We start from the raw sequence: 25,126 nt of genomic DNA, 5'->3' as shown, positions 1-25,126 counted from the left end.
CTGTCCAGCCAACTGAGCTAAACTCCCCCAGCTACTTGTAACTTCATTGTGTAAACCAAAAGACCCGTATTTTTAATATCTCAGTGATGAGGCAGGCAAGACATCCACTCGTTTCATTCCAACCTAACTATAACAGATCATAAAGTTTATGGCAGACTCCCAGCAATTTATCGGTTCAAGTAGGTCCCCCTTGAGCTGAAGGAGAGATGTTGCTGGTATACTTACAGTGTTGCGTGGTGCTAATCCTAGTTCAATTTTTAAAAGGTTGTAAAATGTACCGGTTTGAGAATGAGGTCCTTTGATTTTAAAATCAACCCCACATTTCCTTAACAATCCTGAAATGCAGGGTATTCCTCACACTCTTAATATTACATTACACCCAAAATATGTATGAGACATGTACTAATTCTACCCCAAGGTATCACATCAAACAGGTCTGCATACAAACAATAACTCCAAAGGCCATTTATTCCATTGTACCTATGCTGGCTCTTTACTAAAGCAATCCATAGCTAATCCCACTGTCATATGCTCTCTCTATTGCCTTTTCTTCTCGTTTTGTTTCAAATATTTATCCAAATTTCCCTTAAGAAGGTCCAAATGGCTTTACCTTAACAAATGATCTGTGGCGACGCATTTCATACTCCAACAATCTATTATCTCTACTGATTCGTGCCATTGCTTTTTTAAAAAATTTAGAGTGCCCAATTAAGGGCCTATTTAGCGTGGCCAATCCACCTAACCTGCACATCTTTGGGTTGTGGAGATGAAACCCACGCAGACACGGGGAGAATGTGCAAACTCCACATAGACAGTGACCCACGATCAGGATTCGAACCCGGGTCCTCAGCGCCATAGTCCCAGTGCTAACCACTGTGCTACAGATTCATATATTCCTGGTGCATGTGTTTAAACCCAGAAGACTCTATTTTTCTCCTGTACGTCTGATATTTTTATTTCACAATCCATTTCCATGTCAAACAAGCACAAATGTAAATAAAACAGTTCAATATACATTCATCAAGGGGATCGGGCAACTTCAGGATCCGGGTTTACAATAACACCAATATTTAGGACATCTACATACTCTACTAGTTTAGATGTAAAGGGTATTGTCTGTCGTAGCTTATAAACAATATTCACAAATTTATGTAACTCTTAGGTAAAAGGCACATACCTTTGTAACACAGATTATTTCTACAGCCTCCCCCATAGCTAGGAGGACAAGAAGAACAGGGAGATCCATGTTTATAAGGTGCATGGCCCCACCAGTTCCCCCTGAAACATACACAAAGAAAAATCTTACATTGTATAACGTGTTTAATATTCTTTCAGAAAATGTGTACTTATAGATTATTATAAGGTACAATTGAAAATCAATTTTTCCTTGCTTGCTTTTCGCTCCAAAGATTTTTGTCAGCCTGATCATCGACTGGAGCCATAATAAATTGGAGTTGATGTAGTTATGTGAATCAATTTTTACAAGTAACAAATCAAATAGAGTAATCGTCACTGATAAAGGTTCCAAATTCAAATTCCAAAGATGTCAGTTACTCACATGGATCAGCCTGAATTGTATTGTAAGTAGTTATAATGTAAATATTAGACACCAAGGAGAAATTACAAAACAATGATGTAATTGAGGGTTCAGGTGATTATCAGAGCCCGCAGAATGAAATTTGAGTAACAATGGGCGGGATTCACTGACCCTCCGTGCCGAAATTATACTCGGCGCGGGGGCAGAGAATTACCCAAAATAGGCTCCTACGCCGGCACGCGATTCTCCAGCGAACGGAGAATCGCCAGCAGTCGGGCAGTTGCGGCAATTCTCCGCGCTCGACAGGCCGACTGCCGTCCAGAGTGGTTCACATGTGGTCTCACCTGGTGGGATCTTGGCATTCTGGCTGCGGGGGCCGTCCGGGGGGGGGGGATCCAACTCCGGGTGCGCCTGCACGGTGGCCAGTCCCGCGATCGGTGACTACCCGATCGGCGGACACGCTAATTCCCTGGAGGGGGGGGCCTATGTTCCTCTGCGCCGGGCCCCTGTCGGGCTCTGCCATGTTGCACGGGGGCCGGCGCGAAGATAGCTGCTGCACACATGCGCAGACCCGCGCCCAGCCGCCGTGTACATGTGCGGCTGCGCGGGCGTAACTGCAGGGACCCTCCGGCACCCGGAGCTGCGGGACCCTGCTAGCCCCCTTGAAGACGGAGAATCACCCCGGACTTTCTAGGAAAAAGTCCGGAGTGATTCCCGCCCGTTTTCCGGTGGGTGTGGGGACTTAGTCCCCAGAAGGGAGAATCCCGCCCAATAACTTTCATCTGAAATCCGAGGACATATTCCAGCCTCGATATCACTCCTCAATGTCAGTTGTTTATAGCATACACTGTTCTAATTATTTGGAATAGTTTTATCTAGTTTTGGACTAAATTTCTTTGCTGGCTGTGGTTTTCAGTGCAGACTCTTATCGATTAATCCTGATATATTTTATGTTTAATTATGCTGCCGGTGTTGCTTGAGTAAATGTGACGATAGTTGTACAAATGTTCAGAAAATAATTTACAGTTAAGGATCAGGAACTTCTGTAGCCAGTATATAAAATGTATAATTGGTATTTAGCCCAAAGACGCATTAGCTTACCTTAAAAAAGATGTATAACTTTAAATTATTCTTATAATCATACTATCAGTATATATATTTATTCTTACTCACTCTTTTCAGTTTTACTCACTTAGGAGAATAGTTGCAAACCAAGTAAATGGCTTTTTGCCACACCTGACCCCAGATGTTCATGTTTGTGCATAAATTAATGGCGCAGCCAATTTTGTTACTTGTTGCCCATACTACCTAGAAGAAAGACAATAGGGGGAAAAAAAGAGTTGTCATGCGTCCAACATTAGCCTTGCATTAACAGAGGTGCAGACCAGAAGTAATCATATCAAGTCAACGATAATAACTGGATCGCCTGATCCCACAATTATTGGCAATTGTCAAGTAAAAACAATAGCCAGAATGCCTCCAAGACAGAAGATGGTGTCCAGTACTTGTAAAGGAAAGATACTTGCTTTACATTTTCTTGGTTTCACCTGACTGAATGACAAATTTTACGATTCATTCTGTGACTGGCTCAGTCCAGGAGCCATTTCTGGCTATTCTGTCAAGTGGGCTTTTGGTAAGGAAAATGAGGCTAGACGACTGCCAGAACCCCCTCCGGCTTCCAGTGCATCGCTGTGCTGCCTTGGAAGATTCCTAGAAAATATGGGCAATGTAAAGGGAGTTGCTTAGTGCTTGAAAAATGAGTGCTCCTCAGCCACATAGTAGAAGAAATTGATTTCTTTAAGTTCCAGATATTGTAGAATAGACTAGAATGTATTTTCAGTGGCTTGCATGAAACCATGCAAAGGTCAAAAAAAGTGAATATTAATTCATTAATATTATTTCACTGACAGAACTTGAAAAACCTATGCCAGAGAAAAAACATAAATGTTTTATTTCTTCTTCTTTGCATTAATCAAGATAATAGTGTTGGAATTGGGCTCCATTGCACTGTTGGTGCCTGCACTGTGGAAGCCTAAACTCAAGTAGTGGCGGAAACACTTCCAACCATTTCCAGTGCAGCTCAGTCTGACTGCCAGAATGCTAATATGTATGTATCATTCATGACCCCAAAGCATGTAGAATGGGTGGATACAGATTCCAACACTGATTTGGCACTCAGCTACACGAGGGACCCCCAATAGGGTTATTTAAAGGATAACCATCCAACTACTTCCAGATGAGGTGTTTCTGATTTACATTTGTTGGTGCAGTTATTGGAAGTACCATGTTGTGTTACTGGAGGAGTTTTGCAAATATTTAGGATTTTCAAGACGAGCGCTGGATCTTGACAAGGAGGTCGGTGAAATTGATTAGCTTGTCCAGAAAAAGCCTGCTTCAGTACGAATTCAGAAAGAATTTACCAACAACAATCACCATGTTAAAAATTTTATTTAAGCTCAAGCATACCTGAGTATAATGGGTGCATACTGGGCCAACACATCTAAATGGACACCAAGGATTACATTCTTGAGGATAAGGATACATATAATCTCTAACTTCATCATACCATGCTTGAACATGAAAGGTAGGAGGCCGATATCTGTGGATTTAAAATTTGAAAAAAGTAATCTTTAAAAAACAAAACGACATACAGGATGGATTTTCCATTCTACCCCTCCACTCCGTATGGCATGTCTTCTGGCAGCGGAGACAGCTCACTATTCGCAACCAGAAGGATGTTCTGGTTCACTGATGTCTACCACATTGTGCGTGGTTCACCTATCCCACTGCCGGGGAACCCGCCGTGTGAGGTCACCTTCAATGGGACCAGAAGATCCTGCTTGCGGGTAGAGCCACAAAATCCTGCCCACAATCTCTGAAACAATTTAGTTTATCCTAGTCACGGATCGCATACAATACCTGCCCCAATGTGCACCCAGATTCTGCCCGATAGAAGGTAGTAGGTAAGCAGGCCCATGTTCCCACCGGCAATCTGAAGCCCAGGCTTCTGAAGATCTCTCCAATTCGATATCCCATGTCTGCAAATAAAGTAGAAAAATAAGATAGTTTGAGACATTGCTGGATGACTATTTTGCATAACTACTTCAACTAAAAATCTAACACTCACAATCAAAAGTGATGATATAAGCCAAGTCCATAGCACCAAGATGGCTCAGCTGTGCAGGGTGGGGATGGAGGAAGATTTGAGAAAGCAAAAAACAAAAGATTGGGGACTCTATATTTAGGAAGTAGACAGGACTTTCTACAGCTGCAGACAGGAGTCTAGGATACCTCCCGGGTTCTAGGGTCCAGGATGTCACCGAGCAGCTGTTTAACATTCTACATGTGGAGGCATGTACCAATGACGTAACTTGAAAGAGGGCTGAGGCAGAGTTTGAAGAGATAGGAAAGAGACTCGTAAGCAGGATCCAAATCATAGAATCCCAACAGTGCAGAAGGAGGCCATTTGGCCCATTGAGTCTGGACCGACCGTCTGAAAGAGCATCCTACCGAGGCCCGTGCCCCCACTCTATCCTTATAACCCTGGACACTAAGAGCAATTTTAGCATGGCCAATCCACCTAGCCTGCGCATCTTTGAACTGTGGGAGGAAACCGGAGCACCTGGAGGAAACCCACTCTGACAGGGAGAACGTGCAAATTCCACAATCATCCAAGGTCGGAATTGAACCTGGGTCACTTGCGCTGTGAAGCAGCAATGTTGGCCACTGTGCCACGTGCCGCCCCAAATGGTCCTCTTCAGATAATTCCCAGTGCTACAAGCTAGCAAGTATGGAAATGGGAACTCTGTATATGTGATGGTTGGACAGAGAGTGCAGCAGGGAGGACTTTAGATGCCTTGGACATTGGAAGCTGTTCTCGAGGAGATGGGACCAGTATAGACTGGACGCAGTAGTACTGGCTGTGTTCATATCCTCACTTTGCAAGTGCTGTGGGAGAGGGTTTTAAACTAATTTGACAAGGTGATGGCAATCAGGATGTAGGATTAGAATGGATCAACAAGGTGTACAGAAGAATTGGAAGAGACAGACAAAACTAGAGTAAGAATTAGTAAGATATTACACATGGGGTCAGTCTAAGGAAGAATACAATTATTTCCAATTCAGGTTTACAGTGTCTGCCTGGGATTCTCCGAGCCTGCGCTGGGTCGGAGAATCGCCGGTGATGCCGGAAATTCCCGCCACGCCGCTCCGACACCAGGACGCCATTCACTGGCAACCGGAGAATCGGCGCCAGTCACGCCCGGTCAACGCGGCACCGGTCAGGGGCCGTTTGAGGCGATTCGTCGCGGTCGACCGGCAAAGTTCCTGCCGAGTTCCGCCAGCGTGGTTACAAGCTGGTATCACCCAGCGGGAGCTCGGACCCACACCGCGGTGGGTGTCCTGGTGGGGGGCAGGGGGATCAGACTCCGGGGATGGGGGGGGGGCCTCCACGACGGCCAGGCCCACGATCCGGGGCTACCGATCGGCGGGCGCGGGCGATCTGGAGGGGGCCTACCTCCTTCCGCGTGGTCCCACTGTGTCGATATCCCATGTTGCACGGCGCCGGCACGGAAACGGCCACCACGCGCACATGCGGACCCGCACCAGCAGTGCAGGGCCGTGTATCGGCGCCGGAGCAGCGTGTAGAACTCCACTGAAGCACTGGGCCAAGAGGCTCATTGACGCCGGCGTGAAACACTCCACTGTTTACGCCAGCGCCAACACTTGGCCGGGATTTTGGAGAATCCCGGCCCCCATATCTAAATGCACAAATTGTGATAAATAAGGTTGGTGGGATGCAGTTGCAGGTAGCCACAAGGGAACATGATGTTAGGGTGGAAATGTTTCATTAAAAGGGCGGAACAGGGTATTAAATATTCTTGAATGCAAAGTGTTCAGCAAAGATAAGGAACAAAAGAACTGAGAAGGGAGAAACGATTGATTAAGGAGGATATTGCACTGCTGGAGGCAATGGATGTCCTGGAGGGGTCGAGGACAGAATCTATTTGGTTCGACCTAAGAAACAATAAAGGTATCATTACATTACTGGATATATTCTATAGGCCAGGGTTTTTCAAAGTGCGGGTCACAACTCACGGGAAAGTCGCAAGCAGGTGTCAGGAGGGACGCGGAGTGATCAATAGCGGCATTTCCACGTTGGTCCTAATCATGGGAGAAGCACCCAACGATCACTCCCGGCAATTTTATTGAGAAGGGCAGCCACTGCCGGCTTTTAAACGCGAGAAAATTAAGCTGTGTACAGTCTTCCAGCCAGAAGCGGCAATAGTGAGCAGGCCACACACCCTGCCCTGCATGTACGTCCTTTGGTGCCAAATCATGGAGGAGAGCTTCTTCCATTTTCTAGCTGCTGACAAACAAGGTAAGAGGATTGTGAAGATGAATTGTTTTATGACAAGAAAGGGATGGGTAGCCAGAGTCACAAATAGACAGTGTACCTACTGGACAGGATTGCCAAACTGAATCCACTAGGGAGAGCTGCCCAGAAAAGTCCCAGACAGGACAGAGCAGTGCTAGTGTTCGCACTGTACAAAGCTCCAGGGCAGCTGGTACAAAGAAGAAACTTAACTCAAGAACAAAACAGTATCAAGATGATTTCTTGAGGTATCGTTTTGCCAATTTTATTAATGCAAATAAGGATACAAAACCCATGTGTGCAATATGCAGCGAAGTACTGGCAAATGAGAGGAGAAGTTTCAGATTTTGAAAGAGAAGTGGTAGCAGAAAAATTCCTTTTGAGATTGAGACCCCAGAGTCAGTTATTAACTTACAGCTGACTCCAAATGAAAAAATGACTCCGCTGTTCCTTGCCTGTGATCGCATGGAAAAAACATGGCAAAAACCCATGGGCTGTCAGCATTCTGGAGTAGCATCTCCCAGGAGTACCCAGTGCAGAGTAAAACAAGCATTGTGTTGCTATTCCCCTCTTGATGACCTACATGTGTGAGATAAAATTTTCTGTTCTCACAAAGATGAAGACGGCACAAAGGAACTGGCTAAAGTTTGCACCTGATATGCGCATTTCCCTCTCTTCCTGTGAGCCTGATTGGAGTGAGATTGTGAGGACCAAGCAGGCTCACCTGTCATATTAAAGGGAAGTGAACGTGGTGCGTGTCGCGAAGGTCGGCCAGTATGGGTCGCGAAGATTGGCCGGATGGCAAAAGTTGGTCCTGGGAAAAAAAGTTGAAAAAACACTGCTTTATGCAGATTGGTCTCGGGAAAGAGGAGAGTAGGGACATTTTCCAAGAAATTACCAAAAGGTGGAAGAGTAAGTATCCAAATGCATACTAGGATAGTAATAGTGCAAAGGATTGTGAGTGAAAACAATTTCTTAGGTGTATTCAAGAGAATTTTCTTGTTCGGTATGTTTCTGGTCTAATTAAGGGGGAGGCATGCTAGATCTCATTTAAGGGAATGAGGTGGATCAAATGTCAATAAGTGAACATTTAGAGAACAGTGATCTTTGTATTATAAAGTAGAAATCAGCTGTGGAAAAGGTCAGGGAGTAATCGAGTGTAAAAGTATTTATTTGGAAGTATTGATTTCAGAGCTTTGCAAACAGGCCTGTCCAATGACAAGGTGAGCTAGGAAGGTAAGGCGACCCAGAGGGCAGGTTGCAGCTTTTGCCATTGTCGGGCAGGTTTGAGGTTATTTCAGCTTGTCTGAATGAGAGCGGGGGTTACAGGGTGAATGAACTGTCTGGCCATGGCATCATGGTATAGGGAGCCATTCAAGTGGGACAGCAAAAAGGTAGTGGTAATAGGGGAGAGTATCGTGAGGGGGAAATTACACTGCTCTCTGCAGGAAATAGCGAGAGTCCAAACGGATGTTTTACCTAGCCGGTTTCTGGTCAGAGCTGAAGAGGAACTTGGAATGGGGTGGGGATGGAGGATCAAGTCATTATAGTCTATGTAGTTACGAACAAAATGTGAGGGATAAGGAAAGAGGTTCTGCATAGTCAGTATGAGGAGCTAGGTACCAAACTAAGAAGCAGAACTTCACATGCAATTTGGCATATGAAAAATAAGATTAGAGAAATTAATGTGTGGCTCAAAGACTTGATTAGGAGAATTGGGTTCTGATTCGTGGAGCACGAGCACCAGTACTGGGGAAAGTGTGGGCTGTACCGTTGGGATGGTTACACCTGAACTGTGCGAGAAGCAATGTTATAGTGAGCCACAAAACTAGGGAAGTAGTGAGGATTTTAAATTAAATAGCAGGGGCAAGGGGGTCAAATTTGGGAAGATGTTGTAAATCAAATAGTAGAGACGAGGCACTAATGTAGGAAATGATAAACAAACTGTGACATGACAGGATTGAGAGCACAAACCTGGTTTCGCACAGTGGGCTAAACAGCTGGCTTGTAATTCAGAACAACGCCAGCAGTGCGGGTTCAATTCCCGTACCGGCCTCCCCCAACAGGCAGCGGAATGTGGCAACTAGGGGCTTTTCATAGTAACTTAATTGAAGCCTACTTGTGACAATAAGCGATTATTATTATCATTATTAAATCAGCATCCATGTATCTGAATCCATGTAGCATTTGAAACAAAACAGATGAACTGATAGCTCAAATAGAAATAAATAATTATGATCTGATAGCAATTACAGACATAACCCCAGGATGACATAGATTGGGCTTTGAGTATTGAAGAATACATGACATTTCCCCTGCCCTGGGACAAGAAATTCCGACCTGAGGTCGACGGACCTTTCAATCGTCTATTAAATTGTCCATCTCACGTATGATGATTTCCACAGTGGGCGGAATTGGAAATTTTACCTCATTGTTAAAGATGTTATAGCAGGGCTTTTAGATAAATTCAATATAATCAGGTAAACTCAACATGGTTTTGTGAGAAGGAAATTATATTTTACCAATTTATTTGAGTTTATTCAAGAAGTAAAGTGCTGTGGATAAAGGGGAACCAGCATATTAACACAATGTAGATTTCCAGAAGGCTTTTGATAACCACACCTGGTTGCTGCATTCGTAAAACGTGCGGCGATGCCCATTTGGGGCATCCAGGGGCCCGATTGGGACGGGAGCACCGTGACTGTGCTCCGGAGGGGACAGACCCGCGATCGGTGCCCACCGATCGTCGGGCCTGCGTCCAAAACGGACGCACTCTTTCCCCTCCGCTGCCCGGCAAGATCAAGCCGCCACGTCTTGCCGGGCGGCGGTGGAGAAAGATGGCACCGCGCATGCGCGGGTTCGCGTCGTCTGCACGCTGATGTCATCCGCGAAGCGCCGTTCGGGCGTCATTTCCGGCGGCCGAGGTCACGGCTGGGAACGACGGCGGCCCGCTCCTAGCCCCCCGGGTGGGGGTGAATTAGGTGCGGGGAACGGGCCCCGAGGCCGTCGTGAACCTCGGCTGAGTTCACGACGGCCTCCGCGATTTTTGGAGCCGGTGGAGAATACCGCCCCATATTCTGCCCAGCAATAGACAGTGTTTGAGTCCTACCAGGTGGGGCGTTTTCTGAGAACACAGCAGAAAGTTCCTGAGAGGAGAGGTTGTGTGTTGCTCTCTCTCCCAAATGTTTCCTCCCTGCTGTTTCTGAGGCTGCAGAGAAGTATCGAGATCCTGATGAACTTACAGTGAAATCTATTACAGGCTGGAAGTGAAGACATCCAACTGGAGTTCTAGGCTGAAGAAAAATCTAACTGCCAGACGTCCGTCTGAAACAGAGACTCTTATCCTTCTGCTTTTAGGGTCTCATTTTCCACCCCTTTTTCCCCTCTGTTTGTTTGTCTTGTGTGTGTGCAGAGGGAGGGGAAAATTAAAGAGGGGGGGGTTAGAAATTAGATAGTAGCTAACCAGTTCTATTTGTTGCCTATTTAATTGTAGTTATTGTATTTAATAAGAAAGTTAATTGTGTTTAAATTTACTATGCTAGTGACTCAGTTATTGGACAGCCAAGGAACAAAGACTTTGGGTATTTTTAAAATTAAGAGTTAATTTCAATTATGTTGTGACTCCAGGTCAAGTAGGGCTGAAATTGACCCTGCAATATACAAGGGTAGCATAACATATAGGTAGTCAAAATCAGGAGGGATCTTGACAGACAGAATCTGTTCTCATTGGCAGAAGGGTTGAGAACTAGAGGACACAGATTTAAAGCGATATGAAAAAGAACCAAAAGTTAAACAAGGATTTTTTTTATTATGCAGCGAATGGTTACAATTTGTTGTGTTGTATGTAGGTTCAATTATGACTTTGAAAGGGGAATTGGATGAGCACATTATGAGAAATAAAATTGCTGGACTATGCAAAAAGAATTGGGGAAGGAAACTAGCTACATTTCTCGTGAAGAGAGCTGGCATGGACACAATGGGTTGAATGGCCTACTTCTGTGCTGTAACTGTTCTATGAAAATAACATTTATTTTCTGATCAGACCAATAGAATGTAAGGAAGCTCTATGAATGCTTGTTTATACATGGGCACAGATACTGGTTCCCATATCATAGATTTTAGATGCTTTGAGAGTACAGGAAGAGTCACATTGGGCCCTGATTTAGTGTCTCTTTTACATGGGCCGAGCGGCCGTCACAAAAGATCCGAGTCCCGCCGGCGGCGTTCTAACATCCTCTGAGTTGGCGGGACCTCGGCGTTGAAGGGTCCGGGGGCGGCCTGTGGGGGGGGGGGGGGGGGGGGGGGGGGAGCGGGGGTCCGAACCCCGGGGGGGGGGGCTCCATAGTGGCCTGGCCCGCGATCGGGGCCCACCAATCAGCGGGCTGGCCTCTCTGGCTGGAAGCCTCCTTCCTCCGCGACGGCTCCTGTAGCCCTGCGCCATTTAGCGTCAGGGCCAGCGCGGGAAGAAGGCCACTGCGCATGCGCTAGTTGCCGCCTTCCCAACTGCGCATGCGCAGACCCCACGGCACCGGGTTCACGCCGGGAACGGCAGCTGGAGGGCGTAGGCCGCTCCAGTGCCGTGCTAGCCCCCTGTGGGCCGGAGAATGGGGTCCCATAAGGGGCACCAACGCCGGAGTGAAACATTCCTGTTTTTATGCCGGCATTGACACTTAGACGCCTGATGGGAGAATCCCGCCCATGGAATATTTTGTTGCCATGATCCGGTGAGAATGTTGTTTAAAGGGATATATCATCTTATTTTTATCCTCTTCATTAGGCTAAACAGGTGTATAAATAAAATTATAATTTATGAAGTTATCTTCAGGATTGCTTAATGTATTATGGAAGATATAGAATCCCTACAGCGCAGGAAGAAGGCATTCAGTCCATCAAGCCTGCACCAACTCTCCAAAAGACCACTTTACTAGGCCCGCTCTTCCACCTTATCCGCATAACCCCACCTAACTTTTGGTCACTAAGGGCCAATTTAGCATGGTCAATCACTACAACCTGCAAATATTTGGAGTGTGGTAGGAAACCGGAGCACCCGGAGGAAAGCCATGTAGACACGGGGAGAACGTGCACACTTCAGACAGGCACCCAAGGCCGGAATCAAACCTGGACCCGTGGTGCTGTGAGGTAGCAGTGCTAACTACTGTGCAACCATGCACCCATGAGTTTCTACGCAGCCATTGGATGGTGGACATGAACAGGAAACTAAGGAAAAGCAGAAAGAAGGATAATAAGGAAAAGCAACAAAAAAAGAGCCATTAGGAAAAGGAATGCTCGTGCAGCAAAATTGGCCGCAGGAAATAAAAACATCAAGGAGCAGTGGCAGAGTCTGAAGGGAAATATTAATTGGAAAGTGAAGAAGTGAGTTCAAGGATGCATAACCAAGAAAATACAGAAGAAAATTCAGAGAATGGGTAACTGGGAGATGAAATGTGACTGCAGGAGATGAGGAACCAGAAACTCAGGAAGGCTTGGAACAGAATGCAAAGGAATATTAGACTAATTGAGAGAGACAGCAGCAGGTACAATCTTAGAATCACAGAATTTACAGTGCAGAAGGAGCCCATTCGGCCCATCGAGTCTGCACCGGCTCTTACAAAGAGCACCCTACTGAAGCACATGCATCTACCCTATCCCCGTAACCCAGTAACGCCCACTTTACATTTTGTGGACACTAAGGGCAATTTAGCACGGCCAATCCACCTAATCCGCACATCTTTGGACTGTGGGAGGAAACTGCAGCACCCGGAGGAAACCCACGCAGACACAGGGAGAACGTGCAGACTCCGATTAGACAGTGACCCAGCCACAAATCGAACCTGGGACCCTGGAACTGTGAAGCAACTGTGCTAACCACTATGCTACTGTGCTGCTCAGGCCGTCGTCCCAGTCGACAAAGGCCTGGGACTGAGACAAAGCAATCTTGGCCTGCACAGTAATGATTGGAGGTGCTATAAGTGAAATTGAGAGAGACTAAATACATTAAAGGGGAAGAGTTTGAGAAGTTGAACTGACAGCGACACAGTAAGATAGAACAGTTAAAGTAGGTCTTGAACAATATTGCATAAAATTCCCAGTGTCTGGATTAAAGGACCAGGCAGCAGCTCCACAAATGTCGAATGACCTCGCATATGTGGGCAAAGAATGATTTCTCCTACCCACCACAACATCAACATCTCACGTTGCTAAGTACACCACTGCCCCATCTCTCACCCAGCAGCACTCCCTGGTACTCAGGACTCATACCTAACATCCAGATTCTTGAACCATCACACCTCTACCAATGCTGCCAACCTCACACTCATCTCGCAGCCCAGATCTACTTTCAGCTATGGCAGGAATATTGTCCAAACAATGTTGCACAAACATTACCATGTTGTCTTGCAAGAGAGGGGTCAGAATGTCCAACAGTAGAAAGGAACGAGCAGAAATGGCAGAGAATAAAGATGCCTGTTTTTGCTGAGACGCTCAGAGGAGATGGTTCTCACAAACAGGAGGCTGGAGCGACAGGCTTTGCTGAGGACATAGAATATGATAGTGTGTTCCTGTCTAATGCCCTTTCTCAACTCCCAGCTCACCTTCATCCTGCTCATGGGCATGGCGAGCAAGTTGCAAAAGGTGTAATCATGGATTCCTTACTTCCCACCCCACCCCTCTCCTTCCATCACCTAAAGCCTTCATTGATTTCCTGCTCTTACTGCCAGCTGCCCAGCTACTGCAGCCCAAAAAATAACAGAGAGTTAAAACACGGAATTAATGAAGAGGCCACGTCACTTGACCTGACACTGCAGCCACCAACTTGATATTGACTCTTCTCATACCTGAGGGTGGAAGAGAGTTGGTTCGAGTGAGTGAGTCATTCAAGTATAAGTGGTCTGCACCCAGATCAGGGTGAGAGGATGGTTTGGCTGCTCCATGGATAGCCAGATAACACAGGAGGTCTGCAAAAGAGGATGGAGCAGCATGCAGACTGTCATAAGATCCACTCATATATGTCATGAGATGCAGTGATTGACACACAGGATAACCAATGAACACACACGACACAGAACAACCAATCACCAGACAGGACACCACCACTATAAAGCCCACAGGGCATTAAGACTCTCTCTCACAGAACACGGCTAAGGAGATAGTCACAGTGCACAAGCCATCTCCTGTTTCTCGTTTCACTGCATCCAGTTGCAGTCGATGTTAGACCAACACAGATAACACTTCATGGTACCAGGGAGCTATTAACTCTAACAAACCTACCTCGAGTGAATCTGCAACGACCAGCACGCAGACATCCAGCGGCATGGAAAAGATCCAACCTCCTCCGCAACTCCAGATCTCCGGCAACCTCGGCGGCAACTGGAAAGTCTTCAAACAGAAGTTCCTCCTATATATCAAGGCCTGCGACCTTGAGGCAGCATCGGATGCCCGAAAGATCGCGCTGTTCCTGTCGACTACGGGGATCACGCCATCCACATCTATAACTCGCTCACGTTTGCCGATGGCGAAGACAAGACGAAGTTCAAGACGGTTTTGCTGAAATTCGACAATCACTGCGACATTGAGGTGAATGAGAGCTTTGAACGGTACATCTTCCAACAGATGCTTCAGGGTAAGGATGAAACTTTTCAGTCCTTCTTGACCCATCTCCGCATCCTAGTGCAGTCATGTAATTATGACTCGACGCCTGATTCCATGATCCAGGATCAGATCATTTTCGGGGTCAAGTCCGACTCCCTGTGGGAGCAGGTCCTCAAAATCAAACAGTTGACCCTCTCCGTCGCCATCGAAACGTGCGTTGTCCATGAGCATGCCAGGAATCGTTACTCCCACATCAAGGCGGCAGAAAATGCAAAACTAGTCTCCCACAAGGCAGGAAGGGTGCAGGCCGTCGCAAAAATGCAAGGCCTGAGCATCGAGGAGAGGGGCCGTTTCGCGCGCTTTTCCTGGGTCCCTACACATGTACGCCATGACCGGGTGGATGATGAGGCTGAAGACCCCGATGCGCATGTGCGAACGTCAACCGACCGCACTGCGCATGCGCAATGGCGTACGGAACGCGCTGACGTCAGCATCATGACGTGTTCAAATTGTGGCTCTGCCCATTTAAAGCGGCAATGTCCAGCCAAAGGAAGGCGATGCCTACAGTGTGGAAAGCCTGGGCATTACGAGGCGTTATGCAGGACCGCTCTACCGACCAACAGCCAGTGATCCAGCTGCAGCGCAGACATGTCTGCTGCGTTCAACAAGGCATGCAGGATTCGGATCCCGACAGCCCAACGGACCCCGATGCTGACTGCCTCTAGTGTCCATATCGGGTGGGCATAATCACCACGCGCGAGCTGGCTTCCACTGTGCCTACAAATCTCAATCTTCAGTGTGGTTCCTGACGACGAGTGGTGTGCTGTCATCTCGGTTAACCAGTCTTGCATCCAATTTAAACTGGACACAGGCGCATCTGCAAACCTCGTATCACAGTCGGACCTCGTCAGCATCCGTGACCAACCAAGCATTCTTCCACCAGCCTGCCAGCTCCTTGACTACAATGGCAATGCCATAGTTGCCAGTGGATCGTGTCAGCTAGGTGTATCTCACAAGGCAATCAAAGCGACGTTACGATTCGAGATCGTCTGGCCTGACAAGGCATCCCTGCTCGGTGCTCGCACATGCAAACTCCTAAATCTGGTCCAGCACGTCCATGCCATGTCCTCGACACCGGCGACTGCCTCGCCCAATGTAAATCTCCAGGCTGAATAGACGACATTCTCACACAATAACATGTGTTTGATGGAATGGGCACGCTCCCATATCGTTACCAGATATTGCTCAAACTGAATGCAATCCCAGTCATCCATGCACCACGTCGTTGCCGGCTCCTCTCAAGGATCGTCTGAAAACGCAGCTACGAAAGCTCCAAGACCAGGGTATCATCTCAAAGGTCACGGAACCAACAGACTGGGTCAGCTCCATGGTCTGCGTCAAGAAGCCCTCTGGTGAACTCCGCATTTGCATTGATCCCAAAGACCTGAATCGCAACATCATGCGAGAGCATTACCCAATCCCAAAGCGTGAAGAGTTAACCTGTGAGATGGTTCATGCCAAATTCTTTACAAAGGTAGACACCTCCCGTGGGTTCAGGCAGATACAGCTGGACGAGTCCAGTCAGAAGCTGTGCACGTTTAACACTCCGTTCGGTAGGTATTGCTACAACCGCATGCCTTTTGGTACGATATCAGCTTCCGAAGTATTTCATTGCATAATGGAGCAAATGATAGAGGGCATCGAGGGGGCGCGAGTCTATGTGGACGACGTGATCATCTGGTCCACGATGCCCGAGGATCACATCGCTTGCCTCAAACAAGTTTTCCAGAGGATTCATGAAAACGGCCTCCAGCTCAACAGGGCCAAATGCTCATTTGGTAGGTCCACTATCAAGTTTCTGGGTGACCACATTTCACAGCAGGGTGTGAAACCTGACGCTGACAAGGTGCTGGCAATCAATGCCATGAAGACCCCAGAGAACAAAAAAGCCGGTGCTCCGTTTACTTGGGATGGTGAATTTTCTCGGGAAATTCATTCCCAACATGGCATCCCACACGGCATCTCGTAAAGAAGTCGACAGTGTTCCAGTGGCTTCACGCACATCAAGCGGAGTGGCTTGAGCTGAAGGCGAAGCTCACCACAGCCCCAGTACTGGCGTTCTTTGACCCAACCAAGAATACCAAGATATCCACAGACGCAAGCCAGGACGGCATTGGGGCAGTGCTCCTCCAGCGAGACAACTCCTCGTCCTGGGCTCCAGTGGCATACGCCTCCAGGGGCATGACTCAGACCGAACAATGGTATGCCCAGATCGAAAAAGAGTCCTTGGGTCTCCTGACAGGAATAGTCAAGTTTCATGACTACGTATACGGCTTGCCAAAGTTCAAGGTGGAAACAGACCACAGGCCTTTAGTCCACATAATCCAGAAGGATTTAAATGACATGACACCTCGGCTGCAGCGAATTCTTCTTTGTCTCCGCCAATATGACTTCGAACTCGTCTACACACCGGGTAAGCAGCTGATCGTTGCGGATGCCCTATCCAGATCCGTCACCACGCCGTGTGAACAGGGTGACTTCATTCGCCACATTGAAGCACAGGTGCAGTTGCGTGCCAGCAAGCTCCCAGCCACTGATGAACGAGTTGTCCAAATGCGCAAAGAAACTGCCAAAGATCCCCTACTGCTGCGCGTGATGAAGCACCTCACCCATGGCTGGCAAAAGGGGAAGTGCCCCCAATTCTTCAACGTTAACGACGAGCTGACGGTTGTTGAGGGGATCCTTCTTAAACTAGATAGAATCGTCATTCCCCAAAGCATGCAAAACATGGTGCTCAGACAGATCCATGAGGGTCACCTGGGGGTCGAGAAATGTCGACGCAGAGCTCGGCAGGCAGTTTACTGGCCTGGCATCAGCCAGGACATTGCTAACATGGTCCTCAACTGCACAACATGCCAGAAATTCCAACCAGTGCAGCCCAAGGAAACACTGAAACAGCATGAGATCATGACTTCTCCGTGATCCAAGGTGGGGATAGACCTCTTTCACGCCAATGGGCGTGATTACGTGCCCCTGGTCGACTACTTCTCCAGCTACCCGGAAATGGTGAAACTGTCGGACCTCACGTCTAAGTCGGTCATCAAAGCCTGCAAAGAGACATTTGCCAGGCACGGGATACCACTCACAGTAATGAGTGACAATGGTCCATGTTTCTACAGCCAAGAGTGGTCCGACTTTGCACGATCCTACCATTTTAGTCATATCACATCCAGTCCCCATTATCCACAATCAAACGGGAAGGCCGAGAAAGGGGTCCATATTGTCAAGTGGCTGCTGTACAAGGCTGCAGACTCAGCCTCGGATTTCAACCTGGCTATTGGCATGCAGGGCAACCCCTCTGTCGACTAGTTTGTCTCCGGCCCAGTTGCTCATGAACCGCAAACTGAGGACGACTGTTCCAGCCATCCATGTTCAAGACCTTGACCACCTCACGGTGCTGCAGAAAGTGCAGCGATCCAGGGACCAGCAGAAGATCACGTATGATGCTCATGCCACGGATCTGCCTGCGCTGGCTCCAGACGATGTTGTTCACGTTCAGCTGCCTGTGGGAGGTTGGTCAGCCCCAGCTGTTGTCGTCAGACAGGCTGCTCCCAGGTCTTTCATTGTTCAAATAGCTGATGGTCCCATTTTACGGCGCAGCAGGAGGGCGCTGCGTAAAGTTCCCTGCCCATCACCCGACCGCACCTCTCCGCATGTCATCATGCCTCCTCCGGACGTCTTGCACCACGAGGCCACCAATCTGGCAGTGATCCCACCTGTCCACAAGGCCACCGAGATGGCAGCCATCCCGCCTGTCCAGGTGCCGGCATTTACCCCTCCACCTCTGAGGCGATTGACAAGAATTTGTCGTCCACCACAAAGACTGAATCTATAGAATTAAATCTTGTAAATTGTGTTCAGTTTGTTCTGCATCTGCACGATAGACATCTTCCCATGTACATATGTTCATTCATTCCCCACTTGTACATAGTTATGCATGTATATACAGCCACGTTCCAAAATTTATTTTAAAAAGGGGAGATGTCATAATATCCACTCATGTATATCATGAGATGCAGACAGGCAGTGATTGACACACAGGATAACCAATGAACACACACGACACAGAACAACCAATCACCAGACAGGACACCACCACTTTAAAGCCCACAGGGCATTAAGACTCTCTCTATTTCACAGGACACGGCTAAGGAGATAGTCACAGTGCACAAGTCAATGAACATCATCACCATGTGGCAGAGAGCTAGTCTGGTCAAGCCAGTAGGAGGTTATCAGTTAGGTTAATAGAGTGTCAACCCACAGCAGATTATGTACAGCAATCAACAGGTTCAATAAAACAGTGTTGGACCATCTCCTGTGTCGGAAGCCTGTTTCTCGTTTCACTGCATCCAGTTGCAGTCGATGTTAGATCAACACAGATAACACATCACAGACCACACTAATGAGCATGTAGACCACAATGGTGGGTACATTGACTGGCCTGCCAGGCGACCTCCTGTCTCTGTCAAGATGTATGGAGGAGTCCAGCTTCAAGTTGGCAGAGGGCATTGTGCAGAGCCTTCCCCTCTTTGCAGCCTCTGCTTCATCTCCCTGTTGTGCTATAGAGCCAGAGGCATTGACACTGCTGAACCCAAATTTGTTTGCGTGGACAAGTCAGTGTCATTCCTGTAAGGTTCCACCACAACCCTGGTCAAATCCAGGGACCGACAACACTTCCAAAAACACTTCAGAGTATTTCCAGGCAGTTGGTCACAGCAGAAGTTCCTAAAAATTACTTTACCTGCAAAACTGCATTCCTGGCCCTTTAAGAAATACAGGTTCAGATCCCAACTTGCAGTTTCAAACTTTGCTGTTTGCAGAGTGAATGCCAAATTTTCTGGAACCTGCATGGTCCAAATTTGGTATACTTGCCCTGCATTAGTTGATTGGCTTTTGTAAAATATGGATAACACACATTCACAGCTTTCTCAAAGCTAGCAGTACCATTTACTATGTTGCAACACCTTGAATTCCTCATTCTCTCTGCTGCATGACTTAAAGATAGTTTCCAACTGAGTTTCCAACCACTTTTCCTTACTCTAACCACATTGGCATGGTTGCACAGTGGTTAGCACAGTTGCTTCACAGCTCCAGGGTCCCAGGTTCGATTCTTGGCTTGGGTCACTGTCTGTGCGGAGTTTACACATTCTCACTGTGTCTGCGTGGGTTTCCTCCGGCTGCTCTGGTTTCCGCTCACAGTCCAAACATGTGCAGGTTAGGTGGATTGGCCATGGAATTGCCCTTAGGTTAGATGGGGTTGCTGGGTTATGGGGATAGGGTGGAAGTGTGGGCTTGAATAGGGTTCTCTTTCCAAGAGCCGGTTATGGGCTGAATGGCCTCTGTCTGCACTGTAAATTCTATGATTTTATATACAGAGGGCGCTGCTCACGGATGCACCATTTTCCTGCATGGGCTGCATAGGATATTCAGCATTGCATGGCGCCCCAGCAAAGCAACTCTAGGCTTCCATTGTGTCACTTCTAATGGTGCTGAAGCATTCAATTTTGAGCCCAGTATCTTTTATTGGACATGAGTCATCGAGCCACTTCCAGCACAAAAGGCAGCCATTCTGCCCATCGAGTCCATGCCAGCTGCTTTCAAAGGTCACTTTTGAAATCGTTGATTGTTTCTGCATCCAACACCCTCATGGGCAATGGGTTCCAGGTCATTATCATTCACTACAAAAAAAAAATTCTTCTTCTCATTCCCCCTTCAACTCTTGCCAACATCATTTGCACCCTAGTCCTTGTACCATCAGCTATTGAGAAGAGCTTTTGCTTGTCTACCTCACCTAAGCAGGTCATAATCTTGTACACTTCTGTCGGATTTCAGCTCAATTTCCTTTGCTCCAAGTAGAACAACCCCAGCCTTTCTAACCTAACCTTGTAACTAACCCCATCCATCCCTGGAACCATTCTGCTAAATCTCCTCTACACCGTCACAAGGGCCTTCATATTTTTCCTGAAGTGTGGTGACCAGAACAGAATAGGTTCAGCATAACCTCCCTGCTTCTATTTGCCTCTATTTATGAAGCCATGATCCTATATGTTTTGCTAACTCTCTTGGTATGTCCCGCTATCTTCAAAGATCAATGCACATACACCCGCAAGATCCCTCTGCCCCTGTACATTGTTTAAAATTGTGCCATTGAGTCTATATTTCCTCTTCCTATCCCTTCTACCAAAATTCATTACCTCACACTTTTCAGTATTAAATTCCAAATAACACTTGTCTGCCCATTCTACTAGCCTATCTATGTCTTATTGTAGACAATTCACGTCCATCGTCACTGTTTGCCTCTCATCCAAGTTTGGTATCATTGGCAGATTTTGAAATTTTGCGCCATATTCCAAGTCACTTTTATATAACAACAGGAAAAACCAGCAATTCGAGCACTGATCCTTGATCAATGGAGACACCATTGTCTCCCACCTTCCAGTCCGAAAAACAACTACTACCATAACCTTCTGTCCATAAGCCAATATTTTATCCAAATGCACACAAGCCTCAATTTTGTTAGCCAGCCCTATATGTGGTAGCATCACTTTCTTCAGATTCATTCAGACGACACCCAAAACCCAAATGTTTGCAACTAACCTTTCTGCTACTCCCCACCCCCATTTCCCCCTATTAGTCTTAGTGTTGGTTTCCCTGTCTATCTCTATCGGTTAAGTGAGTTGGAGCATTTCTTTAGGTAAAAGGCACTACATAAATTTAAGTCGCTGTCATAGGTAGATTGCAAAAACTTAGATTATTTCATGATTGGAGAAATCTTCATTTTCACATTTTTTTTGCAGACTATTTAAATTCCTTGCAGTAATCTTCATTAACTATTTATATTTATGTCTACCTTTTATTACAAAAGGAAATTGTGTTCTCTTAAGTTTATCTTTGCAGTATCAGATGGTCACTGTGGCGTTGGACACCCTGAATGTTTTTGATTTTCAGCATCATCTGTGTAGTCTCTTCCCTGTTACAAACCAAAAGTATTATTAAGATGCATATATTCTCATTTTATATTTTCACACCCTTGATTTTCATTCCTAGACTTTGGGTTCTGACTTTTCTCTCTGTCTCTCCCTTTCCTATGCTTGTTCTGTGCTGAGTACATTCTCTCCAACGAATACAGATTTTTACATGGGTTGAGTCAACCAAAGAAAGGGACAGGTTTGTTGTATCTAATGGTTGCTTCCTGCTCCTAAAAATTCAAATGCTCCCATGAGGAAATAAACAAAAACGAACATGACTTTTCCTTCCTTTCTCTGTGCCTCTTTTATCTATGAAGTTGATGCTATAATAATACCCCTGTATCCATGTACCTAATGCTGGCCATTTATTTTAACAGCTGTGACAACAACACAGTCCCAACCTTATTATTTCATTACCTATACTATTGAGTTCAATGGAATAGTTATTAGATTAACCTTACTGTTAAATTAACATGCATAGGTTTTACAAATTACAACCAGTAAACAAGGGTCATGTAATCCTACTAAAATTATAGCTGTGCCACTTGGAAAGAAATTGGAATCTGTTTCTAGACAAGTCCATATTACAGAATGAAGAAACCTTTTTTTGTGATCTGAGCCTGTTTCCTATCCAAGACTCTTCATTCATGATTGCACATCATTTGCATTTCAATCATTCAACAGTTTTCTGCCTCAAGGGATGTAGCTGTTTATTTTTCATCCATGAGGGCACTCGGTTCTACTTACTTTTCCCAGACTAAAACTACTAGTGAGGTCAATCTACTGTTTGTTCCACACTTTTCAGATCCTGGAGACATTATCAGCGTGTCAACCACACTTTCATAGACTTAGACTAGGATATGAACGCGTGAATGTTTCTCTAAAAAAATTGCTAATAGTTTGGGCATGAAATTAGGCTCAGCACAACCCATTGTTTGGGTGTTGCGGGTGCTTTTGGGGCACAAAATGGTGTCCGATGAATGTGCGCACATTTTTTTTTTAGAACAGTACAGCACAGAACAGCCCTTCGGCCCTCGATGTTGTGCTGAGCAATGATCACCCTACTCAAACCCACGTATCCACCCTATACCCGTAACCCAAACAACCCCCCCTTAACCTTACTTTTTTTAGGACACTACGGGCAATTTAGCATGGCCAATCCACCTAACCCGCACATCTTTGGACTGTGGGAGGAAACCGGAGCACCCGGAGGAAACCCACGCACACACGGGGAGGACGTGCAGACTCCGCACAGACAGTGACCCAGCCGGGAACCGAACCTGGGACCCTGGAGCTGTGAAGCATTTACACTAACCACCATGCTACCGTGCTGCCCTAAAGTGCTACAAATTGCACTGGACACCATATTGATGAAGGCCTTAGCAGTGTGCAATTAACATCCACTGGAATTATAAAGAGCAGGGAGGTCATGCCATCAATTCACTTATGATGCTGATTTAACACTCACTCTGCCATTTTAGAGCTGTGTCCAAACCAATGCCCTATTTTAACTTCATACCACTGACCGTGCATTCAGTAGCAAGAAAGATCTCCCACCACCACATTTAAAGAGGTCATCAACTACTTTCAGATTAGTTGCTGGTTGATTTCTTCTGGCTTTTCTGGTTTAACAAGTGTTTGGTGCTTTCTATAGTTGCTTCAAGTCTACAGCCTGACAATTGCTGATGGACATTTTCCCAACTCCAAGGCTTCTGCACAAACTAGTTGCTTCCAGACAGGAGAATACTGATGGGTATGCACAACGAAGCACTTGGTGCTTTGGGAAGTCTATCAGAAAGCCTGCAACCAATGGATAAGGTGCTTGTAGGAATCCAGCATTAAATTGGCACAGGACTTTGGAGCCCATCATTTCCAGTACGGAAGTGCTGGTCAACTTTGTTCACTCACTTAAAGATTCAACCACGATGTAGCATTGATGACCAATATCTCAGGTTCCATTACAACCCAAGCAGAAGCCACCCAAAGCCTGAATGTGACAGAGGAAGTACAGACTACAATCATGTAAGCTTAAATTCTTGCCATCATGGCTGTGGGTACCAGTGTTCATAGGGGTTTGCAAGGTGTCACAGAGGTCCAGCAATCTGTCTTCTGACAGATCACTGGGCTGTCCGAGGTGCTACCTTTGGGACCTGGTAATGGTTCCATTGACTGCAAACCTGTTGTCCTATGCCAAGATGACAAAGTTTATGCTCCCACCGTCGAGATGGTGCAGGCTGAAGTCAGGCCTTCTGGCCCCAAAGGCTCAGCATTCTTCTGTAGGATACCCCAAAGTTCTCATCTAATATTCTGCAGTAGAACCCCATTGCGACCTCTCCCTCTGATGAGCTAGCTTGCACTATCCTATCCCCATTCCTTGGCACTCATGTTCACCATTTCACCTCAAAGGTATCCTTTATGTTATTCAAAGTCAATATCAGAGCTGGTGAATGTGAGTGTGAAATTGATTGAAGGTCCAACTTTTGTTAATCATTTGCAGGATATATACATCATTCACAAGGCCAGCAGTTATTGCCCATCACTAACTTCCCTTGAGCAGGTGGTGGTGATCCACCTTCATAGACTAGTTAAGAATCAACCACATTGCTATGGGTCTGGAGTGGCATAAAGACCAGAACAGGTAAAGGGAGCAATTTTCTTCCCTAAAAAGCATTGAAGAACCACATGAGTCTTTACCACAATCCAGCAGTTAGGTGGTCACCATTACTGCATTTATTTTATCCCAGATTTAATTCATGAACTGAATTTAAATTCTTCAGATAAAATCATGCCTCTGGTTCAGTAATCCAGTCCTTCTGATAATTAATTCATTAAAATAGCCACTACACTCCCATTCCCACGCCATTGTCTTCTTGTTCCTCTGCGACCTGGCTAATTGCACTCAAGTGTCTGAAAGTAGCAAAAGAGCAAGGCTGTGCTGTGGGCAAGGGAGATAAGAGAAGCAGTTATTTCCTGCTGCCTTCAATTCTATGCATCCTGTGCTGGAAGAGACAGTAAAATGTGTCAGTGAGAGTTGTGTAACCTGTTGGTGGTGTGGCAGTCAATCTTGAATGGTGTATGCAAGTTGTAAAATGTGGGTATGAGGCTTGTGCAAGGATGTTGAGGTCCCTGTGAAAGTTAGGCTTGAACCCAATTGATAGAGATTGTTGGTAGGAATGATGTGGGTGTGGTGTGCAGTTTCTGAGGCTAGTGGTGTAGCTGGTAGGATATGGTATTTGAAGATTCATTCACCGACCTCGAAGACTCAGTGTGGCCAATTAACATCTTGCAGCACTGAATCCAAGCCTGTGGGGAAAGAATCTTGGCATTGACCTCTATGGCTATATACTCCCACCTGTCTTTTCAGCATGTGCCTGAACATCCCCTGGCCTCCTATGGATATGGGGCAGAAACCCACTTTTCACTCCTCCACCAAGGTCTTCAGTGCCGTGTCCAAAAACCTTGGACATTGCCCTCTCCCATGTTGTGCCACTCTTCAATGTTTCCAAGGACAGATTCATTCCTGCATATTGCCATAACCTATAACAACAATGCATCTATCCTTAAAGAGTGCAGGCTTACTTTAAGCATAGCAGGTTAACT

The 25,126-nt window shown here is 46.4% G+C and overlaps 1 protein-coding gene across 2 annotated transcripts in view; it reads right to left on the bottom strand.

Annotated features, from left to right (window-relative positions):
- The window catches only part of LOC119972626 (cysteine-rich secretory protein LCCL domain-containing 1-like), a 74,673-nt gene that overhangs the window by 42,306 nt on the left and 7,241 nt on the right, over positions 1 to 25,126 (bottom strand). For both annotated transcript variants that reach the window (XM_038809640.1, XM_038809639.1), the window contains exons 3-6: positions 4,457 to 4,575; positions 4,004 to 4,136; positions 2,730 to 2,845; positions 1,178 to 1,278 (exon numbers count right to left, since the gene is read on the bottom strand). In XM_038809640.1, the coding sequence (XP_038665568.1) occupies positions 1,178 to 1,278; positions 2,730 to 2,845; positions 4,004 to 4,136; positions 4,457 to 4,575 (469 nt within the window). The remainder of the gene's footprint in view (positions 1 to 1,177; positions 1,279 to 2,729; positions 2,846 to 4,003; positions 4,137 to 4,456; positions 4,576 to 25,126) is intronic.

Source organism: Scyliorhinus canicula, chromosome 10 (genome assembly GCF_902713615.1).
Source record: "Scyliorhinus canicula chromosome 10, sScyCan1.1, whole genome shotgun sequence".
In the NCBI taxonomy this organism is placed as follows: Eukaryota; Metazoa; Chordata; class Chondrichthyes; order Carcharhiniformes; family Scyliorhinidae; genus Scyliorhinus; species Scyliorhinus canicula.
Note: the sequence above shows the minus strand (reverse complement) of the source record. Positions and strands in the feature narration are given on the sequence as shown.